General features: G+C 45.6%; 4 protein-coding genes across 4 annotated transcripts; all 4 read left to right on the top strand.

The window, feature by feature from the left end:
* The first annotated feature begins 538 nt into the window (after positions 1-538).
* LOC142401545 (histone H2A) lies at positions 539-2,188 on the top strand. The gene has a single exon (XM_075487007.1). It carries the CDS (start codon positions 583-585, stop codon positions 967-969), a length of 387 nt encoding a protein of 128 aa, XP_075343122.1. The 5' UTR covers positions 539-582; the 3' UTR covers positions 970-2,188.
* A 689-nt stretch (positions 2,189-2,877) lies between these two features.
* LOC142401544 (histone H2B) lies at positions 2,878-3,450 on the top strand. The gene has a single exon (XM_075487006.1). The coding sequence runs from the start codon at positions 2,906-2,908 to the stop codon at positions 3,278-3,280; it is 375 nt and encodes a 124-aa protein (XP_075343121.1). The 5' UTR covers positions 2,878-2,905; the 3' UTR covers positions 3,281-3,450.
* Positions 3,451-11,096: 7,646 nt separating this feature from the next.
* On the top strand, positions 11,097-11,890 carry LOC142401536 (histone H1-like). Its single transcript, XM_075486999.1, has one exon. It carries the CDS (start codon positions 11,140-11,142, stop codon positions 11,752-11,754), a length of 615 nt encoding a protein of 204 aa, XP_075343114.1. The 5' UTR covers positions 11,097-11,139; the 3' UTR covers positions 11,755-11,890.
* Positions 11,891-13,571: 1,681 nt separating this feature from the next.
* LOC142401600 (histone H3) lies at positions 13,572-14,011 on the top strand. The gene has a single exon (XM_075487067.1). The coding sequence runs from the start codon at positions 13,601-13,603 to the stop codon at positions 14,009-14,011; it is 411 nt and encodes a 136-aa protein (XP_075343182.1). The 5' UTR covers positions 13,572-13,600.
* Positions 14,012-18,313: the final 4,302 nt, after the last annotated feature.

The following is an 18,313-nucleotide window of genomic DNA, read 5'->3' as shown; positions in this document are numbered from 1 at the left end:
AGTATGCTGTGCTGTCTGTGGTGTTGCACTTGTGTTGTTTTTTTGTATTCTGATTCGTAATCAGTGTATTCTGCATAAGCTACTGGATCCTTAAATTTCCCTCGGGATTAATAAAGTATCCATCTATCTATCTATTTGATCTCCTGTATCAGTCGTGATGATTCGCTGTCATAGATCTCCTAAATATAATTAAAGTTTATAAATATGATGCTTTATAAATTCCTTGTTTTCCATCTACTTTGTAAAATACATTTTAATCTTATTTGATGAGGTTGAAGGAATAAAGAGAAGTGATGCTCAGCTGTAAGAATAAATCTTTTTATTATTACTTTGATATGACTCTAAAACACTCTGATTTAACTCAGTAATTCCGTTTATTAGCAGCAAACCTTCGGCTGCGCTCAGGGAGGTTTGCTCATTAATATGCGAGTGTGACGTCACTGCTCTATGATTGGAGGACGTCAGTTAACGCTCTCTCTGGCCAATGAGCGAGGAGCTGCTCTTCCATATATTTCGTCGCGTGACTGCACAGCGGCACACTTCGACCTTCATTCTCCCCAGAAAGAAATCTCTCATCTCATCATGTCTGGAAGAGGAAAGACCGGCGGCAAAGCCAGAGCCAAGGCCAAGACCCGCTCCTCCCGGGCCGGGCTCCAGTTCCCCGTCGGCCGCGTCCACAGGCTGCTCCGGAAGGGAAACTATGCCCAGCGGGTCGGTGCCGGAGCTCCCGTCTATCTGGCGGCTGTGCTGGAGTACCTGACCGCTGAGATCCTGGAGCTGGCCGGAAACGCTGCCCGCGACAACAAGAAGACCAGGATCATCCCCCGCCACCTGCAGCTGGCCGTCCGCAACGACGAGGAGCTCAACAAACTGCTGGGCGGCGTCACCATCGCTCAGGGCGGCGTGCTGCCCAACATCCAGGCGGTGCTGCTGCCCAAGAAGACCGAGAAGGCCGCCAAGGCCAAGTAAAGCCCGGCTGCCCACAACCCACCCAACGGCTCTTTTAAGAGCCACACAAACCTCTGAAAGAGCAAAACTTCTTTCATATCTGCCTGTTCCCAGCACAGGAGACACTCTGGATGGACACAGATGAGCAAGAAAACCACGTAGAAGATTTTCGTTTAGCTTTTTTGCAGATATTGTCTTTTTCTAAAATTAAATGTAGAACTTCTTTATAAACTATCAAGTAGCAGTACATTCTAACATCATGGCCGCTCAGCGGCTTCATGGCTCCCCGGTTCTGTTTATCTATCATACAGCAATTTATTCATATATTTATTTAGCTTTATTTAATTTTTCCAACCTAAACCGGTTATTGATAAATATTCTGTTAGAGAAACAATTCTTATAACTTCAACTTCCTGCTCCACGTGTTTAATTTTAACATAAATGTTCTTTCAAAGGTCTGAACCACAGAAAATATATTTATTACCATGTTTGTTGTTTATTCACATCTTTTCTAAGTGGAACTAAAACGGTCTCTTCGGTGGTCCGTGAACACGTTGGCTCCGCCCACCGCCGGCTGCCTGCTCTCTCTTACGTCCGCAGCTCAGATGGCGTGCACGGCCCCCAGCTCCTCTGAAGAGCTCAGGCCCTAATGAGGTGTGAATTTATCACAGATCTGATTGTAATATAATTCAGTTTCTAAATTAACTTTTCACCAAGCCTTTAATAAATATATACTGAATTTAATCAGTTTGATCTGAACGGTTCATGTTAACGGTTGATTTTAGGACTAAGTGGCCATACAATGTGATCTCACTTAATGGGAGAGGTTACCATAGCAACATGGTTCATTAAGACACACATTCTCCCCTCAGACACTTGAACAATTGAACATCATTTCTGGCTTTAAATCTGAACTGCTTTATCAACAATGGCACCATGAAAAGAAGTTCCATTAAAAACTACATTTTGCCTGAGCATTTATACTGTTTCAATTGTTTCTAATTCAAATGTATTAAATTCCCCTATTTAAATCTTTAAATGTCATTTTCTCAAAATCATTTTTTTGTATTTTTCCAGTATCAATATCTCAGACTATGGAGCACCTTTGGTGTTTGGTGTTAACCAAACTTTCCAGTTATACGCCTAACAGTATTCTGAAGATATTTACACAAAGATTTGTTGATAAATCATTGTTGGCCTGATTTATGTGACATTATAATAAAAAACATGGTGAAAATGACGTTTTTTAGGCTCTGTACAGTATATTTTGATTTCTTAGGAAATGAAAGCAGATATCCTGGAATCCCTCTGTAATTTTCTTTTCATTTTGTGTGTAAACAAAATGGAAAAAAAAGATTTGCACCTGGCTTTATCATATAAACAGATCTAGCTTCTGGAAATATATGCAAATGTGTGCATATTTAGAATAGAATAGAAAAATACTTTATTCATCCCCCAATGGGGGAAATTCAAATTAGTCAAGTAGTCAACATTTTTTTTTAAATATTTACAATAATTGTATTAACAACAACAATAATAATACCAATTCTAGTAAGAATACTTCTACTAACTAATAATGATAATAAATTACTTAAATAAACAAATAAATAAAAATAAATAAATCAATTTAATGAGATAATGCCTAATTTGCATAATTAAACATACAACTTTCTAAAACGTATAATACTTTTTTTTTATACTTGTATAAGTAACCAACTGAGGAAGTTTCACGGTGAAATCTATTATTTTAAAACATTACCCTATTCACCTGTAGTGTAATGTCGGTAATGTTTCCCGCCTCTTTTTCTGACAAAGGCTGGTTACTATGGAGACACCCCAGCAGCTGAACCAATCAGCGGCGGGGGACGGCACAGCGCTATCAGCATGTCGGCTGCTTAAATACGAGTTTCTCTCCCCTCTCGGCTTCACTCGTCTCTGACTACAGAACTGAACGATCATGCCTGAGCCCGCCAAGTCTGCCCCTAAAAAGGGCTCCAAGAAAGCCGTCACCAAGACCGCCGGCAAGGGCGGCAAGAAGCGGAGGAAGTCCAGGAAGGAGAGCTACGCCATCTACGTGTACAAGGTGCTGAAGCAGGTGCACCCGGACACCGGCATCTCCTCCAAGGCCATGAGCATCATGAACTCCTTCGTCAACGACATCTTTGAGCGCATCGCCGCCGAGGCGTCCCGCCTGGCTCACTACAACAAGCGCTCCACCATCACCTCCAGGGAGATCCAGACCGCCGTGCGCCTCCTGCTGCCCGGAGAGCTGGCCAAGCACGCCGTGTCCGAGGGCACCAAGGCCGTCACCAAGTACACCAGTTCCAAGTAAACCGCTGTTTGCTTCCGACACACAAAGGTCCTTTTCAGGGCCACTCCCCTCACTCTGAGAGCCGAAGTCCTGACTGCTGCTCACATATTTACATCATTTAAACATCAACTTCAGACTGCTGCTCAAACATTTACATCATTTAAACATCAAGTCCTGACTGTTGCTCACACAATGGCCCTCATTTATCAAACTTGCGTAAGATGAAAAACGTGCGTAGGTCGTGTGTACGTTCTTTTCTGCGCAAAGGTTGGCATTTATCAAATCCATCGTGAACGCAGGAAAGATGAAATCGCCACGACAGGTCTGAGGCCGTGTACGCACTTTTTCATTTTGACTTGCGGTGACTGCAACACAGCAGCGTCACTAGTGCGTGCTCAGGAGTCGCAACAAATCTCTAGGTTAAAATTACAGACTTATCACTTTAAAGAAGGCCCATGTTTTATTTGACTTCAACATAAACATAAACGCAAATTAAACAAGTACAACTCCGTAATTGGAAGAGTGATGGCTCATTATTCAACCGCGCACCCTCACACCGAACAGGAGAGGCGCTCTAACACTGCGCATACGCGCACGCGTGCCACTGTGGAGAGCTGTATAGGGCTCCTAAAGCTGGATCTGTCTCTCGGCTGCGGGGGGAACCCTATCCGCCCGAAAAGGTATGCAATATTATTATTGCATGCGGGGATCTCCATAACATTGCCCAAAAAAATGGAGTGCCATTTCCAGATGTACATCCAGAGGACCCCGCACCCAGAGATCCCTTCCACCAGCCTGCACAGCCAAGAGCGCTCAGGAGGAGAGAGGAACGTATTCAGCGATTCTGACTTTCGGTAAGCATTCTGTTATTCAAGGAAAAAAGAAAGGAGAACAACGATTTCTTTCAGCATTTATTCTGTGACTTCAGTGTTTCATTTATGTCTTTCAATGTACTGTCGATATATTGCATGGTGTGTGTTAAAGCCATCATCCACTTCACGATCTCTGTTTGTCTTTCTAGGACCTCTGTGGTTAACACGGCTGGCCGGTGTGACGCTGCAGACCGGGGGGCAGAGGCAGAGGCAGAGGCAGAGGCAGAGGCAGAGGCAGGGGCAGGGGCAGAGGCAGAGGCAGAGGCAGAGGGAGCTAGGGGCAGAGGCAGGGGCAGAGGCAGAGGCAGAGGCAGAGGCAGAGGGAGCTAGGGGCAGAGGCAGAGGCAGAGGCAGGGGCAGAGGCAGAGGCAGAGGCAGAGGCAGGGGCAGAGGCAGAGGCAGAGGCAGAGGCAGAGGGAGCTAGGGGCAGAGGCAGGGGCAGAGGCAGAGGCAGAGGCAGAGGCAGGGGCAGAGGCAGAGGCAGAGGCAGAGGGAGCTAGGGGCAGAGGCAGAGGCAGAGGCAGGGGCAGAGGCAGAGGCAGAGGGAGCTAGGGGCAGAGGCAGGGGCAGAGGCAGAGGCAGAGGCAGGGGCAGAGGCAGAGGGAGCTAGGGGCAGAGGCAGGGGCAGAGGCAGAGGCAGAGGCAGGGGCAGGGGCAGGGGCAGAGGCAGAGGCAGAGGCAGAGGCAGAGGCAGGGGCAGAGGCAGAGGCAGAGGCAGAGGGAGCTAGGGGCAGAGGCAGGGGCAGAGGCAGAGGCAGAGGCAGAGGGAGCTAGAGGCAGAGGCAGAGGCAGGGGCAGAGGCAGAGGCAGAGGCAGAGGCAGGGGCAGAGGCAGAGGCAGAGGCAGAGGGAGCTAGGGGCAGAGGCAGGGGCAGAGGCAGAGGCAGAGGCAGAGGCAGAGGCAGGGGCAGAGGCAGAGGCAGAGGGAGCTAGGGGCAGAGGCAGAGGCAGAGGCAGAGGCAGGGGCAGAGGCAGAGGCAGAGGGAGCTAGGGGCAGAGGCAGGGGCAGAGGCAGAGGCAGAGGCAGGGGCAGAGGCAGGGGCAGAGGGAGGCAGGGGCAGAGGCAGAGGGAGGCAGGGGCAGAGGCAGAGGGAGGCAGGGGCAGAGGCAGAGGCAGAGGCAGAGGCAGAGGCAGAGGCAGAGGCAGAGGGAGGCAGGGGCAGAGGCAGAGGGAGGCAGGGGCAGAGGGAGGCAGGGGCAGAGGCAGAGGGAGGCAGGGGCAGGGGCAGAGGCAGAGGCAGAGGCAGGGGCAGGGGCAGGGGCAGAGGCAGGGGCAGGGGCAGAGGCAGAGGCAGGGGCAGGGGCAGAGGCAGAGGCAGAGGCAGAGGCAGGGGCAGAGGCAGAGGCAGAGGCAGAGGCAGAGGGAGCTAGGGGCAGAGGCAGAGGCAGAGGCAGAGGCAGAGGCAGGGGCAGAGGCAGAGGCAGAGGCAGAGGCAGAGGCAGAGGCAGAGGGAGCTAGAGGCAGGGGCAGAGGCAGAGGCAGGGGCAGAGGCAGAGGGAGCTAGGGGCAGAGGCAGGGGCAGAGGCAGAGGCAGGGGCAGGGGCAGAGGCAGAGGCAGAGGCAGAGGCAGAGGCAGGGGCAGAGGCAGGGGCAGAGGCAGGGGCAGGGGCAGAGGCAGAGGCAGAGGCAGAGGCAGAGGCAGGGGCAGGGGCAGAGGCAGAGGCAGAGGCAGGGGCAGAGGCAGGGGCAGAGGCAGGGGCAGGGGCAGAGGCAGGGGCAGGGGCAGAGGCAGAGGCAGAGGCAGAGGCAGAGGCAGAGGCAGAGGCAGGGGCAGAGGCAGAGGCAGAGGCAGGGGCAGAGGCAGAGGCAGAGGCAGGGGCAGGGGCAGAGGCAGAGGCAGGGGCAGAGGCAGGGGCAGGGGCAGGGGCAGAGGCAGAGGCAGGGGCAGGGGCAGGGGCAGAGGCAGAGGCAGGGGCAGAGGCAGGGGCAGAGGCAGGGGCAGGGGCAGAGGCAGAGGCAGGGGCAGGGGCAGGGGCAGAGGCAGAGGCAGGGGCAGGGGCAGGGGCAGAGGCAGAGGCAGGGGCAGAGGCTTCGGATGCTGACGGGCCGCGTATTCGTCGCGCGGGTCAGGTTGCCCGGATGCCACTTCGGATTCATCTGTGAATGAAAAATATTAGTTTGATTAGGAACCTCATTTGTGTTGAATATTAAAGCAACTGTTTTATTTAAACGTCTTGGGTGTGCAGTCATTCTTACCATTCTTGAGCTCTAGCATGGGCGCATCAGTGTCAAGTTTCACTTGCACGCCCGATGAGGACGTAGCTCCGATCAGGCCAGCCACCCTCTCCTCCAAGGCACTCAAATCCAAACCTGGATCGGACACCCCCCCCCCCCCCTTCTTTTTTGGGCCAATTTCATATCGGACCGCTTCTTCCTGATCTTATTGGAGAAAAAGTAAAACATCGTTCAATTTTAGATTTCATTTAATCTGGAGTTTATCACATTTGATAAAAAAACATTGACCATCACAGTAGGGGAAAATATATAAATCGTCCGGTCTGCGATTTACATCGCCAACGCTGTTGACAGCTGGGACGGCTGTCAACAGCGTTTCTTTGCCGCCTTTCGTCTATCCATGTCGCAAACTCTAGAGGTGCAGCCTTTTGTAGAAGGCGTGATTAGGATCATTACGATGGATTTCAGCCGCCGGATTTATCAACAGCCGCTCGGTCTTACGATGGGATTGGTGTGGTACGCATGTTCTGTGAATCTCACTTGAGCCTCTGCGTACGACGAGTTCTCCGCTCATATATACGATGCTTTCTACGACGGCTTGATAAATGAGGGCCATTGTGCGAAAATAAAAGTAATGTAAAAAAACAGGGAAAGGTGTAAGATGCGGTTTTTGTTAGGTTAATAAAATGAATATAAATATGATGTTTCAAGTAGATTCAAGTATAGATGTATTGCACATGAACAGGGATTGTCCAAAGGGAAGGTCAGTGTGTGTCAGAGTTTAGACTGGTTATGGCTTTAGGGAAAAAGCTGTTTTTGAATCTGCTTGTCCTGATGTTCCTGTAGTTAAAGATGATGGAATTTAAATAATTAGTTATTACACCTGATCAAATTGTTAGCCCGATTCTTTTATTGGAAGCCCAAGAACCAGTTGGAGCAGTCTTAAGTTAAACAAAGTATTTATTGGAGGTCACAGGTCAAGTATCAGCGCTGGACTCGGAGTTCTCGCATGAAATCCGTCAGACCGAGCCCCGACATCCGGAAACATTTCATATTTATGTTCACCCTTATCTCTGAGGTTGTACCTACACTTGACAACGTATCATTGAACATTTACTAATGATGTGAGCAGGCCATCCACCGTCTTCGTTATGTTCTTTGGATGTGATAAGCGATGTGTGTGAGTGCTGTTTCAGGCATCTACTGCACCAGACCTATCTGTCCTAATAGAGACGCTTTATCTGACCCAGTTATTTTTATCCCGCTACGTCGTCTTAAAGTGTTGGACATACATTGTGTTTGTATGAGCAGAGTGTGCACGTACAAACTAGGAACAGAGATTATTTAGAGAACTACAGAATATGAATACATAAAGTCTAAGAATAAGAATAAAGCCAATTTATAACAAAATCCAGCTCAGTTATGGGTCCGAAACTAAAAACCTGGTTTACTGCAGGAGACCAGTCTGCTGCCACCATGTGGCCACAGTGTGTAACGACACCGGACTGATCCATGGAGGATCCGAGCCGAACTTTGTTCACCAACATGTTCCGGCCTGAAATATGCCATCAGTGAAATGTCTTCAGCTTGTATCTCCTGTAGGAACCTGCTTTTATCATCATGTCCCAGAATAATAATCCACTCTGGGCCGGATTGTTACCAACAGATTCCTAAATGTTCTTTAATATTCTTTCGGGGCTTTGAAACCAAACAGAACAGCGACATCTGGTGGTGTTCTGCAGGCTTCAACCAGCCTCATTGGCCTTGATATAGTTTAATATGTGCAAAATAAAAAGCGTAAAACAATTTGTGATTTATGTGAGAAGTGCTTGTGTTATATTGTGAATAAGTATAAAGTGAGAGGGGGGGTGCTTATGAAACAGGGCCAAGCTAAAATGACTGCATGGGAAACATTTCACAGATTTTTATGTAAAAACACGATTTTCTCAACTGTGCTGGGTTTCAGCCTGCTTCGTCTTTGGCTGACGACTTCGCCAGCCTTGGAGAAAATCCTCTCACAGGGAAAGAGGAAGCTGGTGTGCACAAAAAGTTTGTAATGTAAGTTCATGGCCAGCTTGTAAAGGTGTGGGTACAACACCTTGTGGGTGACCCAGAGCTAAGGCCTTCTCCTTCGTCAGCTTGTACTTGTCCTCCACCATTGTCCTCAAGGCCTTCCTACTAGGAATTATGTCAGTGGGGTCCAGAAGGTTGACAAAGGCCAAAGGGTGACATTAAATGAAACACAGCTCATTAGGTAAACATGCTCTAAATGCTATAAAACTACGAGCCACCGTCCCCTGAAACCTTTATCTTCCACAATGGAAAATGGTTGCGCATCCATTACAATCATATCCACCAACGCAGAATCAAGCTTTTGCTTCCTTGACACTAAAAAAAATAAAATTCAGCACATCAAGAAAGTAAACGCAGGGCAAACTTGTAAAATGCTGGATTTGAACTCATAACCTCCGGATGCAAAGGCCACTAAGCTAATCATTGAGCTATCAGGTATGTGACTGTTTGCACCCACCATCCACATCATAATATTAATAATTACTATTAATAATAATAATAATAATAATAATAATAATAATAATAATAATAATAATAATAATAATAGTTATTTGTTTAGAATATTTTATTGGGTCACACTGGGCACCTGGAGTCCCAGCATGCACCGGGGTGGGCCCATGGTTTTTTACCAGGGAAAAAGGAGAGAGCAGCAAGTTTTCTGTGTTCTTTTGTTTGTTTCATTTGTGATGATTTGTATAAATCATCAGAAAACGCAAGAATTTATTTTTGGACATTCATCTTCTTTTGCCCGTGTTAAACCACATCCCCCATGGTGCATCAGTGGTCTTTTGATTTTGTTTGGTTTATGTTTAATTAGTTTTTTATAGACAAATGGCCACTACACTAAGAATAATCGCACACTTTAGTTGTTTTAAATGATTTGCGTAATAGACACACCTTTCTGTTTGGTACACGGCTGTGTAATAATGACCGTCAGCGCTCTGTTTCTTGGTGCTGATAATGAATGTTTCAGCCGTTTGTTCAGTGCAACAACCACCTGCTTTATGAGAGCTTCTGATTCCTTTCAGCCTGAGAAACTTTCACATGTTTCACAGCTGATTTTCACGGCTTCCTCTGAATAAGTTTTTACATGTAAAGAGTCTTAACTTGAAATGAAATCACATCAGATCCCACAGCTGAGTTCAGAGCTGGCCAAAGAGAAGCCTGAGCTTTAAACTGAGCTTTAAACTGAGTTTTAATCTGAGCTTTAATCTGAGCTTTAATCTGAGCTTTAATCTGAGCTTTAATCTGAGCTTTAATCTGAGCTTTAATCTGAGCTTTCATCTGAGCTTTAATCTGAGCTTTAATCTGAGCTTTAATCTGAGCTTTCATCTGAGCTTTAATCTGAGCTTTAATCTGAGCTTTCATCTGAGCTTTAATCTGAGCTTTAATCTGAGCTTTAATCTGATCTTTAATCTGAGCTTTAATCTGAGCTTTAACCCTCCTGTTGTCAAAAGTGAGCCACTACCATGTTTAGCTGTAGAAAAAATACCTTAAACTATCTTTTTCCAACTTGAAATGTTCTGACTTTTCCTAAAGGGACCCCATCATTAGAAAAAGTCAGACTTTATTTTTGTTCATGTTTCCATGTGGGCTGTACACCACTAGGGCACAAAGATTGTCTTATGGGTCATTTTTGACCCGTGAATTATAAAAACATTTAAACACCAGAAAAAAGTTCACTGTTTTTTCCCCTTTCAATATAATTAATTCAGAAGTAATTACTTCACATTTATATAATAGCAATAATAAACCTTTATTATGTAAAAGAAAACTGAGAAAACAAGAAAACTGTTGGTCCAACTGACAGTAAAAAAAAAAAAGTGTAATCCTGAAAACTGCTGATTGTCTTTTTGTATTGTGTAACAAAAAATACATGATAAAAAATGTATTGAATTGAGTTGAATAGATAAATAACAGGTGGTTTCATCATACTAAATAGATTTTGGATTTAAAATTCAATTAAGTTGCTTTATTTTGGGGCTTTGGTAGGGCGGGTCAAAAGGGAGTTGGAACATTATTGATATTTATCCAGATCAATGACTTTAAGTCTGATTTCTGATCAGCAGAAGAAACAAAAAGGAGCTTTAATGAAGTCCAGAATCAGAGGAATATTAACTTTCTGTCAGTCCTTCGTGTTGATCCCACATTTGGTGGAAACTGGAAGTTTGTTCTGCTGATCCATCAGAGACCCGAGTCCTAACCGGCTTATTCACCGCCAGCGTCCGTGTGTTTACTGCCAGCGAAACTTCCCCCGTTAGAGCTCAACAATCCCCCCCACAGCCGCCGTTTCACCGGGGTTCTGTCCGCCGGCGGCTCTGCTACCGGGAACACCGCCATTACAGCCCACACAACCCGCTTTTACACGCTTTTGGAGGCAAAATGCGGAGAAAACGCGCCGCTCGCTGCACAAACCCGCCGAGTATCCGAGAGGTTTGAAGCCTCCTGGGACGGAGAGGGAAAGTCCCGGAAGCCGAACATGAGCTCGGTGCGGAGGGAACAGGCTTCCCTTCCCGCCCCGGTGACAACTGCGCTGAAAAACGGTTATTTTGGGGGGCTTCTGAGCGGGAAAAGTGTCGGAGAAAACACAAGTGTGGCCGGGTCTGAGGCGGCGGCGGAGCGGCGGGGCGCGTTGCTTCTCCACGGTTCTCATGCGTTGCTTCTCCACGGTTCTCATGTGTGTTATAAGTCCCGCCTCCCGCCGCCGGCTCGGACACGTTCACACGAGCAGCGAAGAAGAAGAAGCAGCGACACGCGAACATGGCAGAAGAAGCTCCAGCAGCCGCGCCGGCCAAGGCTCCGGCCAAAGCTCCGGCCAAAGCCCCCAAGAAGAAGGCGGCCGCCCCCAAGGCCAAGAAGGACGGCCCCAGCCTCCCCAAGCTGATCGTGGCCGCCGTGGCCGAGTCCAAGGAGCGGAAGGGCATGTCTCTGGCGGCGCTGAAGAAGGTGCTGGCCGGGAAAGGCGTCGATGTGACCAAGGCCAACAAGCGGATCAACACCGCCGTCACCAAGCTGGCCGCCAAGGGAACACTGAGCCAGACCAAGGGCACCGGGGCGTCCGGCTCCTTCAAGCTGGCCAAGAGCGAGCCCAAAGCCGCCAAGCCGGCCAAGAAGGTGGTGAAGAAGAAGGCTCCCGTCAAAGCCAAGAAGCCCGCCGCCAAGAAGACCACCCCGGCCAAGAAGCCCGCCGCCAAGAAACCCGCTGCGGCCAAGAAGTCCCCCAAGAAGGCTCCGGCCAAGAAAGCCGTCAAGAAGGTGGCGGCCAAGAAGAGCCCCAAGAAGCCCGCCGCCAAGAAGCCCAAAGCGGCCGCCAAGAAGCCCGCAGTCAAGAAGGCTGCCGCCAAGAAACCCGCCGCCAAGAAGGCCAAGAAGTAACCGGCTGCTTCCCCGAGCACTCCGTGCACCAAAGGCTCTTTTCAGAGCCGCCACCCACTCCTCTGAGAGCCGCTTCCTCCATCAATATCAGTCCCAAAGCACATTACACATTTACGCTTTATTACACATTTACGCTTTATTAACACAATTAGCCTTTATTACACCAGCATTATTTAATCACACTCACACATTATTAACATATTTATGCTTTATTTATGCTCTCAGCTTCTCATCATTATTAAACCAGACTCACCTCTGGCCCTTTATAATCTGACCACACATTAACAACCAGTGACCAACTGTTGGGTCCACATCTGACCACTTTAGATCACACTGAGGGGCTTCCTGCCTGGATTTACTGATCTGATCACCTAGAATATAATGCTCACCTTCACTTACAGGTTTACCACACAACTACTTCCTGTTGCCTACAAAATAAAAGCTCTTAACATTCCTACAGGACGTTTCCCAGCTCAAACATCCAGGGCTGATAAAAACAGTTTACAGCATATTGATTACAGTTTAAAGACTGCACACTCACCAAAGCTGGGCTGATTATCTGGATTATTATTCTGCAGGTGATCAGACTTTAAATCCAGGTTACACTGATATTTCATGGTTTTATTTAAGGTGGGATTAATACGGACCTGATTTAAATCAGAACAGAGCGGTGTGAAACCAGGTTTCAGTATGATGAAGTTACCGGCTCATTAACGTGTGTTTTGCTGTTCAGACATTTTTATTTGACCGTTTATATTCTGAGTTTAATCAGAGGATATTTATATATCATATGCAGCATATTACTGAGTCTCGTATTTAACCAGAGCTGCTGAATAAAATCTGTGCTGACTGCTACATCTGAATGATAAATTATTTATATTTTACCAGACAGATATCAACAGTCTTTGTCTTATAAATCGAACTGTACATTTAGTTTATATAAAGGCTGCAGGACACAGACTCGGTGGATCTACACAAAAACAACATAAACTGAGGAGAATACTTTATTTTAATTGAAATATTTCACGACACAAATGAACATTATAAATCCGCACCATCACTGATCTCGGCCTTTTTAAATCGAAGCTTAAGACCTTTTTATCTGGCGTTCCAACTCTGATTATGCATCCATTCTATCCGCTCTTTTTTAATTATCTTAATTTTATACTAATTTTATTCAATTCATTTTATTGCATTTGTGGAAGGATTTTATACAGAAGAGTATTAGGGCCAGGCATAAGAAAAAATCTTTTTATTTTGCCTGTCGAGAATAAAGTAATTAGATGATGGACCAGAGGAGTTGACTTTTTTCTCGAAAATTCGACTTCATTCTCAACATGTCGATTTTAATCTCGACAGGCAAAATAAAAAGATTTTTTCTTATGCCTGGCCCTAATACTCTTCCGTACTTTTAATGCCCTGCAGCACTTTTACCACTTTTACCATTTCTGAATCATGTTTTATGTTTTGTTTTATGTATTGTTGTTTTTATCCTGTTGTAAAGCACTTTGAGTACCAGTTGGCTATTGTAAAGGGCTATATAAATAAAGTTTGATTGTTTGATTGATAAAGAACTTTAATGATAAAGTAGTTTCAGATCTTAACTGCAGCTCAAAGGTACCTCAGAGGTTTAGTTATCTTTTCCTTTGCCGGCAGCCGTTGGTTGGGCTCTTCTTGGCGCCTTTGTTTGAAATTTGAAATCCAACCAATAGCAGCACAGCTCCAGTGGACGCTGCTCCTGATCTGGACCAATCAGGGCTGAGCTCGCTCCGGCAGCCTCTTTAAAAAGCCGCTGCTCGCGCTCAGGCTTCATTCTCCTTCAGCTGTTGCTTCAGACGGAACAACAATGGCCAGAACCAAGCAGACCGCCCGTAAGTCCACCGGAGGAAAAGCTCCCAGGAAGCAGCTCGCCACCAAGGCCGCCCGGAAGAGCGCCCCGGCCACCGGCGGAGTGAAGAAGCCCCACCGCTACAGGCCCGGCACCGTGGCTCTGCGGGAGATCCGCCGCTACCAGAAGTCCACCGAGCTGCTGATCCGCAAGCTGCCCTTCCAGCGGCTGGTCCGGGAGATCGCTCAGGACTTCAAGACCGACCTGCGCTTCCAGAGCTCCGCCGTCATGGCTCTGCAGGAGGCCAGCGAGGCCTACCTGGTGGGCCTGTTCGAGGACACCAACCTGTGCGCCATCCACGCCAAGAGGGTCACCATCATGCCCAAAGACATCCAGCTGGCCCGCCGCATCCGCGGGGAGAGGGCTTAGACCCCCCCCACCACCAACCCAACGGCTCTTTTAAGAGCCACAAACACTTCCTTAAGGAGCAAGACTTCCTCCAGCTCTTCATCCTCATGCTGGCTGTGTCTCTGCAGCCCCTTCAGATCACGTCCTGATCACCCAAACTATCAGAAAATAAACACCTCCATCAGCTCATTCTGCATCTACATACATAAATACCATATTCATTCCTATTTGGGAAGTTATTATGTGGCAATAGCGTACACTAGAAAATTTAAACAAGTAAATAAAATTGAAAAAGAAATGAACATCAGCTACATACAAATCTACACTATTAAAAACTAGGCTAAAAATAAGAATAAATAAAAACTCATTTCTACATTTAATAATAAACCTCAATAAATTGAACTGACCAGACTCGACCAATAGCAAATATGGATTATTTACATTATATTGTACTATCATGATATTTGTGCAAAATGTACAAGGAACTCTAACACTTATTTACTTTTACTCCTAAAATGTAAAACTTGATTTCCGTCAGCACCACCCTGAGTAAAAGAAACTTAAAGCTCATGCAAACACACGTAAGTCTAAAAGCAGCAGCTTCTGTTTACAATCAAAACATCACATTCAGCTTTCTCTCAGCAGGACTTCACTTTAACGTGTTCAACAGGTTTTCCACCTATAAATACATAAATAAATAAAGATAAACAACCGGACGGATCATCTGTTTTCAGCTCAGTGTCGCCATCCAGAGGTCAAATGGAAGAACTGCATCATACATCTCAGGACAGATCTTTTAATCAAACAGCTGCTGGTGTTCTTTGTCTTTTAGTTTCATTATTTATTAAGTGTTAGGTTTGTTAACCTTTCCTTTCTTTGAGTTTCAGTAGATCGATGCTTTTTATTGTGTTTTTATATAGGATGTGTTTTAGCCTGTTATTTTAAAGCACCTGTGACCTTGAAGATTGTTTTGTGTGCTGGACATTTTACACGCCATTCACATTTTAATGCTGGACACCAGGTGCGCTCACTGATGGAGATGAGCTGGTAGGGTGGACACAGAAGAAGGGAAATAAAGGAAGGACAGCAGGAAGACGACCACACCTTCACTGGAGCAGACGGTGAAACTGGAGCCGGCGGCTACACAGATTCAATTCAATTCATTTTTATTTATATAGCGCCAATTACAACAAATGTCATCTTAAGGCACTTAGATAGTAAGTCCAATTCAAGCCAATTGGAATTCAATTAATTAATAATAATCATAATTCATAAAATAATCCAATTCGTTCATATAGAGCCAATTCAAAAACAATTTCCTAGCTAAGAAAACCAACAGATTGCACTGAAAACTTTTTGTTTTTTCGGTCCAATCTCCCGGCCTGAGCGGCGTGCCTGAGGCGACTGTGGAGAGAAGCGACTCCCTTTGAACAGGAAGGAACCTCTGGCAGAACCAGACTCAGGAAGGGTGGCCATCCGCCTCGACCAGCTGGGGTTTGAGAAGACAGAAAGGGGGGGGGGCGGCGGCGGCACTGTAACACCATTCAAAGGATATCTGTTGGAACAGGGAAACACGAGTTAATGACCACAATAATATCACATATACATAAAGAGAGTAAAGTGAGGAAAGGTGTGACAGATGAGGCCCCCCAGCAGTCTGGGCCTATAGCAGCTTAACTATGGGATGTTTCAGGATCACCTGAGCCATCCCTATTCAAGGTAAACACAAGAAACTTGTGCTAACGAAAAAATAAATAAATAAATAAATAAAGGACCAGACTCAGTGAGTAATTCCCTATACTCCCTATATAGATCCATATATAGAACCATCTTTTTACAGCCACAAGCTACCTCAGCCTCTCACCAACTGCACACCAGTCACAGCGGGGTGGGGATGCAAACCCTGGTTCGGGTAGGGGGAGAAATAAAAGAGGTAAGAGAAGCGGGAATGGGATTCAAACCCTGGTTCGGGTAGGGGGCAACGAAAGTATAGAAGGTGCCAGAGGTGGAGGCAGGACAAGACACACTAGCAGATTCAACAGACCTAACTATAAGCTTTATCAAAAAGGAAAGTTTTAAGCCTGGTCTTAAAAGTGGAAAGGGTGTCTGCTTCCCGGACATTTACTGGCAGCTTATTCCACAATAGAGGGGCCTGATAACTGAAGGCTCTGCCTCCCATTCTACTTTTAGAAACTCTGGGAACCTCAAGTAAACCTGCAGTTTGGGAACGAAGTGCTCTGTTAGGAAAATATCTTACAATGAGATCTTTAAGGTATGATGGAGCTCGGTCATTAAGAGCTTTATATGTAAGGAGAAGAATCTTAAATTCTATTCTGAATTTAACAGGGAGCCAATGAAGAGAAGCTAAAACTGGAGAAATATGATCTCTGCTGTTAGTTCTCATCAGAACTCTGGCTGCAGCATTTTGGATCAGCTGAAGGCTTTTCAGAGAATATGTGGGACAGCCCAATAATAAAGAATTACAGTAGTCCAATCTTGAAGTAACAAATGCATGGAGCAGTTTTTCTGCATCACTCTGAGACAAGATGTTCCTGATTTTAACAATATTACGAAGATGAAAGAAGGCAGTCCTAGAAACCTGTTTTATATGCGAGTCAAATGATAAGTTCTGGTCAAAAATAACTCCAAGGTTCCTCACTGTAGAACTAGAAGCCAAGGAAATACCATCTAGAGTAACTATATAGCTAGACAATTTCTCCCTGAAACGCTCAGGTCCAAAGATAACGACTTCAGTTATTTCTGAATTTAGCAGCAGACAGTTCTGAGTCATCCAGGTCTTTATGTCTTTAAGACATGCTTGTAGTCTGACCAACCTATTGGGTTCATCTGGTTTTATAGATAAGTACAGCTGAGTATCATCAGCATAGCAATGGAAATTTATGCCATGCTGTCTAATAATGTTACCTAATGGAAGCATGTATAAAGTGAAAAGAATCGGTCCAAGCACAGAACCCTGAGGAACTCCATGACTTACTCTGGTGTGTGAGGAAGATTCTTCATTTACAAGAACAAACTGAAATCTATCAGATAAATATGACTTAAACCAGCCTAATGCAGTTCCTTTAATCCCAATAACATGTTCAAGTCTGTGTAATAAGATACTGTGATCGACCGTATCAAATGCAGCACTGAGATCCAACAGGACAAGCACAGACACAAGTCCGCTATCAGAAGCTAAGAGGAGATCATTGGTAACTTTCAGCAGTGCAGTTTCTGTGCTATGATGCACTCTGAATCCTGACTGAAACTCTTCAAACAGATTATTTCTGTGTAAGTGATCACAAAGCTGAGCTGCAACTATTTTATAAAGAACTTTAGACATAAAAGGGAGATTGGATATAGGTCTATAATGAGCCAACACTTCTGAATCAAGAGTAGGTTTTTTAAGTAAAGGTTTAATTACAGCAACCTTAAAAGTCTGAGGTACATATCCTGTCAACAAAGACAGATTGATCAAATCCAATATGGAAGTGTCAATTAATGGGAAAACCTCCTTGAACAGTGGTTGGGATTGGGTCTAAAACACAAGTTGATGGTTTAGAAGAGACTATTGCTGTTGTTAGTTCAGAGAGATCAACTGGGCAGAAGCCGTCTAAATACAAATCAGGTTCTAAAGATACTTCTAAAGCTGCTGTACTTGATGATACATCACTGATAATAGTGGGAAGGACTCCATCAATCTTCTCTCTGATAGAAACAATTTTATTAATAAAGAAGCTCATGAAATCATCACTGCTGAGAGTTAAAGGAATAACTGGCTCAGCAGAGCTCGGACTCTTAGTCAGACTGGCTACAGCGCTGAAGAGAAACCTGGGATTATTCTTATTCTCTTCTATCAATGATGAATAATAAGCAGTTCTAGCTTTACGAAGGGCTTTCTTATACATTGTTAAACTATCTTTCCAGACTAACTGAGACTCTTCTAAATTAGAGGAACGCCACTGTCTCTCCAGCTTTCTTGCAGTCTGCTTTAAAGCACGCAGCTGTGAATTATACCAAGGAGCCAACCTCTTCTGACTGATTACCTTCCTTTTCAGAGGTGCAACATTGCCCAGTGCTGTACGCATTGAAACTATAGTGCTGTCAACAAGAGAGTCAAGTGCTGCTGGAGTAAAGTTTAGGTAGTCGTCCTCTGTCATATCTGCACATGGCAGTGAAGAAAAGGATGATGGAATTAATTCTTTAAATCTGGTTACAGCATCCTCTGATAGACACCTTCTATATGTAAATTTCTTCTCAGAAACTGTATAGTCAAGTAATGTAAACTCAAAGGTTATCAGAAAATGGTCAGATAAGACAGGG

The sequence above is a fragment of the Odontesthes bonariensis genome, chromosome 16, assembly GCF_027942865.1.
Source record: "Odontesthes bonariensis isolate fOdoBon6 chromosome 16, fOdoBon6.hap1, whole genome shotgun sequence".
Lineage (NCBI taxonomy): Eukaryota > Metazoa > Chordata > Actinopteri > Atheriniformes > Atherinopsidae > Odontesthes > Odontesthes bonariensis.
Note: the sequence above shows the minus strand (reverse complement) of the source record. Positions and strands in the feature narration are given on the sequence as shown.